This window comes from Panthera uncia, chromosome A2, assembly GCF_023721935.1.
Source record: "Panthera uncia isolate 11264 chromosome A2, Puncia_PCG_1.0, whole genome shotgun sequence".
Taxonomy (NCBI): domain Eukaryota; kingdom Metazoa; phylum Chordata; class Mammalia; order Carnivora; family Felidae; genus Panthera; species Panthera uncia.
This window is the reverse complement of record NC_064816.1, coordinates 70,584,259-70,598,586: the sequence shown is the minus strand read 5'-3', so window position 1 is coordinate 70,598,586 and position 14,328 is coordinate 70,584,259. Positions and strand designations below refer to the sequence as shown.

Here is a 14,328-nt window from a genome sequence, read left to right as displayed (position 1 = left end):
GTTCTCACAGACTTCATCATAGTCATGAGAAGGTGATGACAGGTACCTATAGAACAAGAGAAAGACATACTAAGTTCTTGCTCCTTAATTTATTGTCATAAATTTTTTAGCTTGCTTCACAATATGGTCAGCATATTTGAAGTGTTTTCAGACTTGATTGTACAAATATAAAGGTTTTCTTTTCAGGAATGTTTGGAGTGTTAGAAGTAGCTACTGAAAATAAGTTGATATCTTAACACAAGTAATTAAGTTGGGATGACTAAAATATTGAGTAAAACTTCTCATACATTGCATGAAGATTCTATGTAACCTTTATGTATTGAATAATGAGTTGAGGTTTTATGTGGCAGTCGTATGTATGATTTTTTTTCTGTGTAATTTATATTGATGTACTTATTTTTGTGTGTTGTTTAGCCGTATATGTGGGAGTCCATGTCCTGCAGTGTGGCCTGATGTAATCAAACTACCATATTTCAACACCATGAAACCAAAGAAGCAATATCGTCGAAAGTTAAGAGAAGAATTTGTTTTGTAAGAAGGGGATGCTTAAATGTCCATATTGCATTGATTTTTTTTTTCTTTTTAGTTATTGTGAATTCTAAATGTCACTGTCCTCTATTGACCCAACGTAGACCGATCACAATTCTCTTATGTCCTTTAATTTTGACTTTCCCTTTGCTACATGCAAATTACCATTTCACCATCATTATGGTTTCAGTGATTTGGGGTTGTGTGTTTGATTTGGAGTTTACGTGATGGAACTTTAGCATCATTTAAAATTTTAATGAAGCAACTAACATGTTATTTGAGTTCAGGTTTTTATTTTGTTATAGGAAACTATACTATTCAGTTCTTGTTAAAATTGCATATTTCCAATTGAGTAATAAAATAACGCTATTGTTTGCCAAATTTCAAATTATTTAGAATGATAGTTAAAAAGTATGTAAAAATATGTCTCAAAGGAAAATTTGGAATTTATTGGACTAAAGTAGTACAAACATGTTATAAAATGTTATTTTAAAGAAGCATTAAACTTATGTCAAAGACCATGTATGACTTTTGTAATCCTCTCATGCCAGTATTCCTGCAGCCGCATTAGACTTATTTGATTACATGCTCGCCTTGGATCCTAGTAAGCGCTGCACTGCAGAACAGGCTCTTCAGTGCGAATTCCTTCGGGACGTGGAGCCCTCAAAGATGCCTCCACCAGAGTAAGTGGCTCTTTATTAATAATTAGATCCCATCTGGACAGTTTTAGTAGCATCTGTATAAAATGATCAGAAGCTATTGCATGATTATTTAAGTCAAAAAGAATAAGTCAAAAGAAATAGAATACTAGTAATACACATAATTTGCACATCTAGAATTTAGAACCTTGCTTAATGTTCTGCTAACCATAGGAATAGCAAGAGCAGCTTTCCTCTTTCTAATTTTATTAATAGATTTCAACTCTAGGAAAATATTCCTGCTGCTAATATTATTCTAGTACTACTTCTGCCAGCCCCGGTGTTGCTATAGCTAAAAATTTGGGTGCTATGCTAAGCATTTTTCATGTATTACATTAATCTTTATAATCCTATCAGGTGGGTATTATTATTGTCCTCTTTATATAGAGGAGGAAGCAGGCTCAAAGAGGTTAAGAAACTTGCCCAAGAATACAAATCTAGTAAAGGGTGGAGCCAGCCAGTTAGTTCAATAGCAAAGAGAAGTTCTGAAATATTCCTGGCATACTATATAATAGAAAATCCTTATCATTGGATAAAAGAGCATTAGTAACAAAAGTCTGTATAGAAGGAGTTTATTGGATGAAGCAGAGAAAATGTATAGAGTTTGGGAGTCAGAATAGCTGGGTTCTTGAACCTTCCTTCCCTGTGGCTCCTGTAATTTCTCTAGGATTGCTTTGGGAAAAAGGGAGGGGACAGAGCAGTCCACTTAGTTCTCTTTTTTGATAGGACCTAGAACTTTTGTAGGGATTTTTATAGTAATTTAAAAACTTAACGATGAGTGTCACAAAAGCAGGCCTATCCCTATAATAAAATGTTTCCATGTAATAAAATTAGTATATTGTGAATGAACAAACATGGGCTTTGGAGTTCAAATCCTGGCTCTTCCACTTATCACTTAGATTGGACTTACTTTATTTCTGAGACCTTCACGTTCAACTTCATTAGGTATTTATTGAATTATATGAATAGACATTGTGGGATGATTTGACAGGCAGAAAGGATCTATCACTTAACAGGTTGAAGGACCTGAATCATTCGCTGTTTAATTAATTGTTTCATGGTGGGGTTTTTGTTGTTGTTGTTGTTGTTCTTTGCTTGTCAGTATATATCAGCAGGCTTGAGACTTTGGCACCAGTACCCCTTCAAAGTATATCTTTTATAACTTCTGATTTGGAAAAATTTCACCTCTGCAGAAAAATATGAAGAACAGTACAATAAGCACTTATATGTCATTCACCTAGATTCAATAATTATTAACATTTGCTTTATACTATATATAAGGTTTTCGTCCTGAAATATCTGAATATTGTATTGTGGAAGTGACACAATACTTATAAATGATTTGTCATGTAGCTATAAGTACTGGGACTTTGTTACTACAGTGCCATTATAAAGCATAAGAAATTTAACATTGCAGTATGTAGTAGGCAATCCATATTTAAATTTCTCCAGTTGTCCCAGTAATTTCCTTTATAGTTTTTGTTGTGTTTTTTGTGTTTTTTTGATGAAGAATTCATTCAAAGCTCACTCATTGGATTTGGTTGTAATTCTCTTCAGTCTTTAATTGCTCTTTGGGGGAGGGCTTTTATGACATTGGCATTTTTGAAGAGTTCAAGCTAGCTATTTTGTAAAACATTCTACATTTTGGCTGTAATTGCTTTCTTGTGATCAAAATTAGAATAACTTTTTTTTTTTTTTTGTCAAGAATAGTACTTAGGTAGTGATGTGTGCTTCCTGCTCTATCCTATCAGGAGGAATGTAAGGTCACTCTTCTCCCATTATTGGTAATACTAAGTTGATCTCCTGGTTCAAGTGGCCCACATGAAAGAATCCTGGTAAAAATTATATTGAGCATATTTTTAATTAACATCTAAACTTGTTTTAATCAAGGGTGGAGATAGTTGCAAAAGATGTAAATTTCAGTGTATGGTAAGTGTTGACACTTTTAAATGGAGCAGTTATCTCACTTCTTGTAAATGTACCCAATGGGATCAAAATATCTTAGCATTTTGATATTCATCAAGATTCATTTAGAAAATACAGAATACTCTTCAACAATTGGACAGTGTCCCTTTTTTTAATCTGGAACTTATATTAATTTCACAGGTTTTTAATGTAACATTTATGCTTGAAAGTATTTTATTGATTACCGTATTGAACTTCTTTAAAACAAATATATGTATATAAATGGAAATTTAATTTTAAAATTTTTCTGACTTTAAGCTTTTTTTCTTCTTGATCAGTTGGTCATTGTGAATATTACTAGTACATATTTCAGTTTAAAAAAGGAAAGAAAATTGTTGACTCACTATGTTGTAGCCCTGAAACTAATATAATATTATATGGTAAATTATATGGCAACTATATTCCAATTAAAAACAGTTTTTTAAGGAAAGAAAAAATCAATAAATTTGTTTGTAAATTCAACCTAATGAAATAGGTAGGACTGTGGTTTCTTTTTATATCTATCAATTAATATTACTCATTCTAGAATGAGAGAGTTCCACATTAATTGTAATTTTATTCTTTTCTTTTTATAAGTACCCTTGTAAGTAAGCCTTTGCAAACAAATGGTCTTTTGTCATAGTTTTATCACTGAGTTCTTTGCACTCCTTCCATATTATGTCCAAAAATCACAGAGTGATCTGTCATCAGAAATTATGGTAATGACCTTTCAGATGTCGACTTAAGGTTCTGTCTTAATTTTCTTGACAGTAAAGAATTGGAAAGCCTATGGCTTGAAAAGATTTTTAAGAGTCATTCATTATTTATTTTTTCAAATTTTGAGAAAATAAACTAAAGAAGCTTCATTAGTATCTTATTAAATGATTTCTTATACTTCGTACTTTTTCTTTTATTAACACTTATTTCATCCAGTAAGTATACTTGGAAAAGTTTAGGGTGTCAACATGTAACATCAGTACAACTTCGCCAATCTTTTTGTTACATCTTTTTTCTTATTACATTTTTAAAATATGCATGGTTTTGTGAAAACCTTGGAACTGTAGATACACCCTATTTAATTAATGGAAAACATCTGTCATATAACCTAATTGGAATCTGTCCATATTGTCAAACACATCACCTAAATGTACTTAATTTTTACCAGAACACACCTGACTGCATTTCTCCATTAAAAATAAGCATATTAAAAAAAAAAAAAACATATTAATACACATTTTGGTGAACAGGCTGTAATCCAGTAATAAATTACAGGATGCATCACTAAAGCATTCAGGTTGAAAGTATAATGATATTGTGATTAATTTTAGGAATAATCAAATGAGAATAGGATATTAAAACAAAAAAACAAAACAACTGCATTAATTATATTAGATGTGGTGTCGAGACTTTACTGGCATATTTAATGGAAAGAAAAAAACATATTGCTAAAAAGTGAAAGAGTGACAGCTAGCCTATAATTTTATTTTTTCTCAACAGCAAGTGAAAAGCACTGAACAATTTATAAGATAAAATATGATCAACTGTAATTGGAATAAGCATTTCATGATGTGAGTGATTTGATAAAAGTAGTTTTAAACTATCTTACGGAATGATGATAAATGGGTATCAAGCGTGAATACAGTGCCTACTATGTGAGGGGCACTGTCCAGCGCTTACATATGTTAACATATATCATTACCTCTACCCCATAAGGTAGATTATATTGTTAATCTCATTTTTAAAGATAAGGAAACTGAGGCACAGAGGTCAAGTTACTTGCCTAATGAGAGCCAGTAAGTAAGTGGCTGAGCCGGTATTTGAACCTTCAGAAAAAGCACATAAAAATGTGGTCATCCTGGAAAACATTGCCGGTATATCCAGAGTCTGCATCACTAACCTATACATTACAGCTATTGGTTGGGTAATGTTGGTCTTTCCTAGAGATGAGCGTGGAGATCATCCGTAAAGAATCTCTCAGCTTTAAATTGTGGGAGGGAGCCCAGAAGCCCTTTCCCGTGGATTTCTTTGCTTTCCCGTTATGGGGCTCTCCTGCAAGAGCATCAGGGTGGAAGAAGTGAAGTCACTCCTGTTGCCCCACTCTGAGTACTGCAGTATATCTGAATTCGGAATATCCCAGCAGGGGCTAAGGCCACACATCTTAAAATACATAAACACACACACAGAAAGGAAAGTCTTTGGCGGGTTTATGATGCCTTAAAGCTTCCCAATATCAATATTTCAAATTGTACCTTTGTTTGTTACTCCAGGAGGTTTTTACACGCTGAGGCAATGCACCATAGTAAGATGGCTGAGAGGTATGCCTTTGTTTTGTTTTTGGACCTCAGGTGCATAGACTTGGTTTAATCATAATCCTTGTGTCACTCATCATTGGTCCATGCATGGCTCTCTTTTTTTTCTTTTAGTTACTTAATTAGTTATTTTAAATGATGTTAATAAGCAGCCATGAACCTACCAAATAAAAGCTAGAACCTTGGAAATAACCTACGTTAGTCATATCATACCCTCTCCCCACCCCCTGCCCCACGACCTATCCCCTTGCCTTCCTCCACCTGAGGTAACCATCATCCCTGTTTTCTTTTGTATATACTTTTGTTGCCATCTATATGTACTCATAAAAAGTTATATTTTAAAATTTTTAGTTGTTTTTAATTTTATAAAAGGGTGTCATGCTGTTTGTAATCTTTTGGGGATGACTTTTTTTTACTTGATATTATATTGCTAAGATTCGACCATATTGTTGCATATGCCTTTATTTTGTAACATGAGATGAGAGTAATTGTGAAAGAGGAGGTGTGAAAGAACTTGCTGTGCAGGCCATTCTCCAAAGTCAATTGTAGGAAAGGACACGGAGCTATGTCAGTTGTTTTAAAACCATTTCAGGTGCATCCCCTTCAAAAGCATCCCTAGAGGTGAACACACCCAGGTTGAAGACTTGTAGCTGTATCAACCAGGTTGGGGCTGCTTAAGAGAATTTGTAGATATTCTGGGCAAGTTTATTAACCTTTCCAAGCCTCAATTTTCTCATCTTTAAAATAGATATAATAGTAACTTCCCATTGGAATTTTTATTAGGATAAGAAGAAAACATTTATAAATCAACCACTTACATCTTTCTTTAGGCAAAAGTTACTCTGTAGTGTTGTCAGTTTTAAGAAATTACATTAATGAAGGTAGAACTGTTTCAGAATTGTGGGTAATTTTGATAGCTGCTAGGCATTCAGAACTCTTTATTGATGAGTAATTAGCCTGGACTACCTATTTTTGAACCTTCTCTGTAGCATAGTTTCATTTTAGAGCATTTGATTATGGAAGTAAATAAGAGGGTATTAAAAAAGTAAAAAGCTTTTACTAGAAAGTCTTTCACAAATGTTATCTCCTAGCCTTTACTACTCTTTAATCCTGTTTCCATTTCCTGCGAATGGCATATTTTTTGCCTTTTTTTCCATGTCCTGTTCAGTGTATGGTGTACTGTGATAAGAACTGGCTTTAAAAGACTGCACCAAGGATAATAGTAACAAAGTTTTATGAACATGTGTTCTTCATTCATAGTTTTTAAAAAATTTTTTAATGTTTTATTTTTTATAGAGAGAGAGAGAGACAGAGCGTGAGCGGGGGAGGGGCAGAGAGAGAGTGAGACACAGAATTGGAAGCAGGCTTCAGGCTCCAAGCTGTCAGCACAGAGCCCGACACGGGGCTCAAACCCACGAACTGCGAGATTATGACCTGAGCCAAAGTCGGATGCATAACCGACTGAGCCACCCAGGCACCCCCTTCATTCATAGTTTTAATAAATGATTATTTGTCAATTATTCAGAAGCCACAGAAAAACAGTCCATTTGTAAAAGTGAATCCCTGACAGAGGTGGGGCCTCAAGGATGATTTTTGTTGAGGGGCTCACACAGCATGTGTATGGAGTCTTCAAGATCAACTGGCAGGGGTGTGGGGTGGCAGCTTTGGTGCTGTGTAGGAAATATTAGCAGGTTTTGGTTGTCATTAAGAAATAACACTGACAAACAATTTTGATACCTTTTTTTTTTCCAGTCTTCCTTTATGGCAAGATTGTCATGAGCTGTGGAGTAAAAAGCGAAGAAGACAGAAGCAGATGGGCATGACTGATGATGTTTCAACAATTAAAGCCCCCAGAAAGGACTTGTCTCTTGGCTTAGATGACAGCAGGACCAGCACACCGCAGGGCGTGCTGCCATCTTCACAGCTGAAACCTCAGGGCAACTCGAACGTAGCACCTGGTCAGTAATGCTTCCCGGGTTGGTTTTCTTCCCTCGTTTTGTGGCTAGCGGTGATTATGTTGCTATCGTGTTAAAGCATTTGTGGCTAAAACATTAAGATTTACTCACCAAACTTGACATTTCCCTGTTAATTGCTTGTGCCAGTATAGACATTTCACTGCTACTGGCATCACAATATGAAACAATCTTAAGGTAAGAGGCACTTCAGAAGAGCATCAAATTACATATGATTAGTGAATGGTCAGATTTCTCTATTTCCTTTTTCCCCCTAGGGCAAGAATCCAGAGAAAGATACAGGAAGACAGCCAAAATTCATAATAGAAGTTCTTTCATTCTGTTTATAATGTCCTCAGATCACTCTTACTACATGGCCTGTTATATTATAGAATCTCAAAAATTAGAATCTCATATTGTTCGAGAAATGACTTGAAGTATGATAAAGAAGGCTATCTGGGGGAAACTTACTAAATTTCTTCCTCTGGATCAGTCTGTCATAAGAGTAAGCTTCTTCATGAGAATTCGGCCTCTTGAGTGTTGTCAGAAATGTTGTTAAACTCATTCTGTCATTTAGTTTTAAAGATCAGTTAGTTGATTAAAACAGATCTGCTGATCAGATTGAGCTTTGGTGGTTGGATATAAATATAGAGTAGATTAGCTGAGAAAGATTACCATTAATGCTTTCCCATGTAATCTGCAAGCTTATACTTGACCTTGGTCAGACTGCATTAAAGTACTGGTACATTACTTTACAAACCAAAAACAATTGTTATTTGTTGCTCAGAGTTTCATTTTATCTTTTGTTTTCCTTTTTTTGAAACTGTCACTGTTAAGAAGAATCCTGGTTTTGTGAAATAGGAATGAATCCTCTCTGCTTCATTTTCTTCATCATCAACTGTCTTATTTTAAAAGAAAATGCCCTTTTTGTTAGAGGAGACACCATAGTTACAGAATACTTGCAAGCTCACACAGAGCCTGCCTCTGCTGATGTAGAAATTAAATGGAAAATGAGGGGAAACTGGCTCTTAGGATGCAGCAAACAGACATGGCTCCTTGTTTCTTAATGCCTGCGAGTCACAGGAAGAACTTGCAAAAGTTTGTTTTGAGTTAACCTACAAATAACATTAAGAAGTAATAAAAAGTCTCTTAAAGTATATATAAAGAGAGAAAATAAAAGGAGAGCATTACTCATCAGTTTTTTATTTTCTTGGAGTTTCTCTTCTGTTGGTTCATCATTCTTATAATAGAAATTGCTTATCAGGGTAGTGTCGCTGAACTTCTGTGGTATCATACACATTCAAGCCTCGTTATGTGTGGCTCAGAGAAGCTTGCACGAGAACCTGTGTAAACCGTCACAAGCCTCAACTGAAAATTGAAAAACAACGCCATCTGTTTTGTTGGTGATGAGTTAATACCATCTTGCAGGAGCATTATAAGCATGCTTCTGTAGGAGTTCCTAACTTACCCTAAGGGACTTACCTTAAAAAAAAGGTAATTTGAATAAAATACATTTTATTAAGGAGTCCATAACATCTCAGATTGAATTTACAGCAAAATCAGGTTAGGTCCTCAGATAATAAGCATGATTTTAGAGATGATTTTAGTGAGTAGTTAAGAGCTCAGACTCCGGAATCAGAATACCTGGGTTCTGATCTCAACTTGGGCAAATTATTTAGTGTCCCTGGATGTCAGTTTCTTCTTCAGTTTAAAAACAAACAAACTGGGAGTAATAATAGAGGGTGCCTTCAAGGTTGTTGCGAGGAATGAAAGATCCCAAATGCTTCAAGAGTGCCTGACACTGTAGCTGCCCGGCACCGCCGCCTCCAGTCCCTGCTCACAGCTGGCGGCTCCCACTCACACCTACCGTACGGGGCTCCAGCAGTAGTCTTGGTTTTCCTTTTGAACTATTGAGCCCTGAAGAGAATTCTTCAGAACGGGCCGCAGTGTGTTGTTGTTGTTTTGACTTACGTGCAGTTACATCTTAAATGTACGTACATGAAATTAGAACCAGACTGAGATTCCTGTTTCACAGTGTTTCCTACACACTGTCCCACAAATGGACATTTTAATAGGGTAATATAGAGCCATTTTGGGGGGGGCGGGGTGTGCTGTGAATTATGGCAATTCTAATTAATACAAATTTTGTCTTTAGTAAAAACAGGCCCTGGACAGCAGTTAAACCACAGTGAATTGGCAATTCTACTAAACCTACTACAGTCTAAAACAAGTGTTAATATGGCTGATTTTGTCCAAGTGTTGAACATTAAGGTAAACTCTGAGACTCAACAGCAGCTAAATAAAATAAACCTTCCTGCTGGAATTTTGGCAACAGGTGAAAAACAGACAGACCCATCCACACCACAACAGGAGTCTTCGAAACCATTGGGAGGAATTCAGCCTTCTTCTCAGAGCGCGCAGCCTAAAGTGGAGACTGATGCTGCCCAGGCGGCTGTGCAGAGCGCGTTCGCAGTTCTGCTGACTCAGTTAATAAAGGCCCAGCAGTCCAAGCAGAAAGACGTGCTACTGGAAGAGAGGGAAAATGGGTCGGGACATGAAGCGTCATTACAACTCAGGCCACCTCCAGAACCTAGCACTCCGGCATCGGGTGAGTGTGCAGAGAGCAGACCGCTAACAGTGTCCACACTGTTTTTCTTGATTGGGGGGGGGGGGGGGGGGGGGGTGTTTGGGTGTTTGGGTTTGGGGGGGGGGGGGGGGGGGGGGGGGGAGGGGATCTCTGATGTGTATCGTTTGGTGGCATTGCTAGGAGTAGATGTTCTGAAAATTCCTAGGTCACTGGTCATAGGTTGGTTCGTGAGTCCATTTACTCCTAGGAGGAGTAGATTCTTTGACAAATTACCCATGTGTGCTGTAGCTCATTAAGAATGCCAGAGATTTTTCTCATGTAAACCTCTGATGGAAGAAATAATTTACTCCAACTACAACAACATGATTGAGCAAGGCAGAAACTTTGTGTGTACGGTAGCTTTTGTTCTTCAGGCAATAAATAGGTAGATGTGAGATACCTTGGAAAAGTCCGATGCAGTTAAATTTTTCAGTCACCACAGACCTAAATGGTAGCAGGCAATATTAGTATTTATATCCCTGTTTCCTTTCGTTCCTTTTTTTTTTGCTGGAAATGGAACTTCCGGAACTTGTGATGTTCTTTAGGACCACCTGTAGGAAACTGACTATTTTGAAACACGTAGTTTTCCATGATCACTTTTGACTCTCTCTTTTTTTTTTTTCCTTTTCTTTTTGCTTTGTTTCACTTAGGGCAAGATGACCTCATTCAGCACCAAGATATGAGGATGTTGGAGCTCACCCCAGAACCGGACCGGCCTCGTATCCTCCCTCCTGATCAGCGACCTCCTGAACCGCCTGAACCACCACCAGTCACCGAAGAAGATCTGGATTATCGGACAGAAAACCAGCACGTACCCACCACCAGTTCTTCGTTAACTGACCCTCATGCTGGAGTGAAAGCCGCCCTGTTACAGCTGCTCGCTCAGCATCAGCCCCAGGATGATCCCAAAAGAGAAAGTGGTATGGATTACCAGGCAGGAGACACTTATGTGCCCACATCAGACTACAAGGACAATTTTGGATCCTCTTCTTTCTCTTCCGCTCCTTATGTTAGCAATGATGGTCTGGGAAGTAGCTCTGCTCCTCCACCATTGGAACGACGTAGCTTCATTGGAAACTCAGATATTCAGTCTTTGGATAACTACAGTACTTCTTCATCTCATTCTGGTGGTCCACCTCAGCCTTCTGCCTTTTCCGAGTCATTTCCCAGTTCAGTAGCTGGATACGGAGACATTTACCTCAATACTGGTCCCATGTTGTTTAGTGGAGACAAGGACCATAGATTTGAATATAGCCATGGCCCCATCGCAGTCCTGGCGAACAGCAGTGACCCTCCCACAGGGCCAGAGAGTACTCATCCTTTGCCAGCAAAGATGCACAACTATAACTATGGTGGTAACTTACAGGAAAACCCGGGTGGCCCCGGCCTCATGCATGGACAGACCTGGACTTCTCCTGCCCAAGGACCTGGATATTCACAAGGATACAGGGGACACATTAGCACATCAGCTGGCAGAGGTCGAGGCAGAGGGTTACCATACTGAGTATCTGTTTTTCCTCAGGCACATCATTTTTATCTGGAAAGACTTTTCTAGCTGCAATTTAAGGCAGCAATCCAAGAGACTTGAATAATATTAATTCAACAACAGCTTTATTTTTATGTGGAAAAGGGTCTTGCATACAATAGTTAAAAAAAAAAAAAACCTTTGCTTAAATTCATGCTGTTCTAAAAACTAGATCTATTGATTGTACATCTTCACAAATTCTAGTTAACAATTTTATTTTGTATTCTTGCAGTTTTACGTGGATGCTAATCTTAGGGACATAAGAGTCTTTTATGGCCCTCTTGCAGATCTTCTGAACTATGCACATTTGTGCTTTTTTTGTAAGTTTGGACCAACTTTTATGTAACAACCAACCAACCCCTCCCCCGCTCCAGTTTTACAACAATCAGAAAGGGCACTGATTTATTTGGTATTTTTCTTTTTACAAAGCTACCTTTAGTCAAAGGTCACTGTCAGTCTTTGCACCTGCTTCCAGTGTTATTGTGAAAGGTGTACTTTGTGCTCACTTCAGAAAATAAAACACAACCTTTCTCTTGATGCAACAGTTTTATAAAAAAAAAATGGTCAACGTTATTTTTGTTTTATTTTGCAGATTATCATAGCCGAGCAAAATGCATTCAAATGAAATAGTGGGTTTTATATGAAAAATATGGGGTGGGGAGGGTAAGTAAGTGCCTTAACAGGTAAGCTGAAGGTCTGAAAAAGCAGTTAACCTTTACACCCATTTGTCTTCTAAAGGGAATCAATACTGTATTGAAGAGGCAGGGAGCTCTCCAGTGTTCAGGGACTGCTGCCTGTTCAGTTCCCGCTAGACTCATTCCCTCTGCCTGTCACACTTTCTTCTTTCCTGCCTGTCTTTGGGCTACGTTACCTTCCACTACCACCTTGTCTTGATAGGAGCGTGAGAGCAAAGAAAGGGATTAGAACTCCAGTCAGTACCTTGTTACTTCCAAGAAGTTCTAAAAAGTTACATCAGTTAAGTGGTTGAAAGTAATAGCTAAATGAGAATTTTAGAGTACCCATTTTCAGGCTGCCATATTGTCCCTGTTTTCCTTTTGCCATGGATAATTGGAGGGCAGTAGTGCAGAAGCAAGGCTTAATAAACAGAATTGCCTGATTCTATTAAAGTTCATGGGGGGAGGGGAGGCAGACATCATATTTTAAGTTACGCAATTGCCATTTTAAGAAAAAGCCGTTCAGTTTGTTAACTAGAAACTTTGCCTACACCGAATTTATTGAAACAAAAAGAAAAAGTAGTGAGAGAAAACCTCTTCTCTTCCTTCCTCTCACCTTCTGTGAGGTTTATTAGGACTTCTGCCAGACTTAGAGCAACTTTAGTTCATTTTAGCATTTTTCTCTTTTATTAAAAGCAGCAAAGAAGGATGGACTAACCCTTATGTAAGCTGTAATGGTGTCAAGTCTAACTAACTTCTCGTGCACGCTCAGGCACACGTACAATTACAATAAATTCTCAAAAGGAACCAAAGGTGAATAACCAGTGTTTCCAGTATCCCTGAATGGAAAAATAAACTCTGGAAATGAGAGCTGTGCCAATTAACCATTTTGTTTTAACTGTTCTTTCTCCTGGTAACTTACTTTTTCATTGGAATTGTAAATCGGAAGAACTGTTTTAGAATGGAAATTTGCTCCAGTTCTAAAGTCAGTCTTTTAACCCCATGCCCTCTGACTTGTGAACCTTCATTTCAAAATACTATATGGGAAGCATTACAGTTTGGTGACAGCAAGGATATTTTAAAGTGGATATTTTACCATTTTACTGCTATAAAATGAGTTGATGTCAGTTGATCATTTTATTTTTTTGATGGAATTTTTTTTTTTTGTTATTGGGGAGAAAAATGAATGGAAGAAAAATTATTTTGCTTTTATTTGAATTTTGAGTACTAACAACTTAAAACTACATTGCAGGAGGTGAAGAAATACTTCAAATTTAGCAAAATAGCTACAGTATTCAACTATCTCAAATTTTAATATGGTGAGTCTTAGCGCTTTAGACTTTCCTATAAGTGACAGTATCTAAGTTATTCTTAATAGTCACACTTGATAATTCTGCTGACCATAGCAGCTAACCGAAAATTGAAGATATTTATGTGACATGAATAGCCTGTGTTTTAAAAATTAAATATTTTATATAAAATTGAACTGTGTTTGGATAGTTTTTCCAACATTTCAGTTATATATTTATGTTGGGAGAGTGGCTGGGAGGACAGGGAAATTGTTGCTTGAAATTGGAAATTTGAACTACAGCTTATAATATTACCCTTAGACAGTATTAATTGTGAAATATACCAGTATCTTATGCACCACTTAGAAAAAATCTTGCCGGTTAAACCACAACACAATGCCCAGATGCAGTAATTGTCAGATACTTCCAAATTCATAGATGTTATTATATGAAACAGTTGGTAAAATACGGTAATAAAAATCTCAATGCATCCTTCCATACCATTTAATACTTCAGTAAATACGGATTAATAAAAAGAGCCGGGATGGAAATCACTAATTACATAGGTTATAATTGCAGTAATCACGAGTATTCTTGAGTAAAGTCTAAGGACCATAAAACGTTAACTTAAGTTTTGGGGAAAGAATCAGGTAAGTCAGATTGCAAAAATGAAGATGAAAATAGAAGACTGACCTACCAAAAGAAGAAAACTTATTATCTCCCATGTGAAATTCCCATTTATATTTCCTGACGCAGCAAGTTTTTCTGCATGCAACTCAAAAG

At 36.9% G+C, this 14,328-nt stretch overlaps 1 protein-coding gene across 1 annotated transcript in view; it reads left to right on the top strand.

Moving 5' to 3' along the window:
* The window catches only part of CDK13 (cyclin dependent kinase 13), a 118,708-nt gene extending 104,966 nt beyond the window's left edge, over nucleotides 1-13,742 (top strand). The window contains 5 exon segments of the mRNA XM_049642756.1: nucleotides 415-531; nucleotides 1,080-1,211; nucleotides 7,232-7,437; nucleotides 9,587-10,039; nucleotides 10,708-13,742. Of these exon segments, the coding sequence (XP_049498713.1) occupies nucleotides 415-531; nucleotides 1,080-1,211; nucleotides 7,232-7,437; nucleotides 9,587-10,039; nucleotides 10,708-11,561 (1,762 nt within the window). The 3' untranslated portion in view covers nucleotides 11,562-13,742.
* The last annotated feature ends 586 nt before the right edge of the window (nucleotides 13,743-14,328 follow it).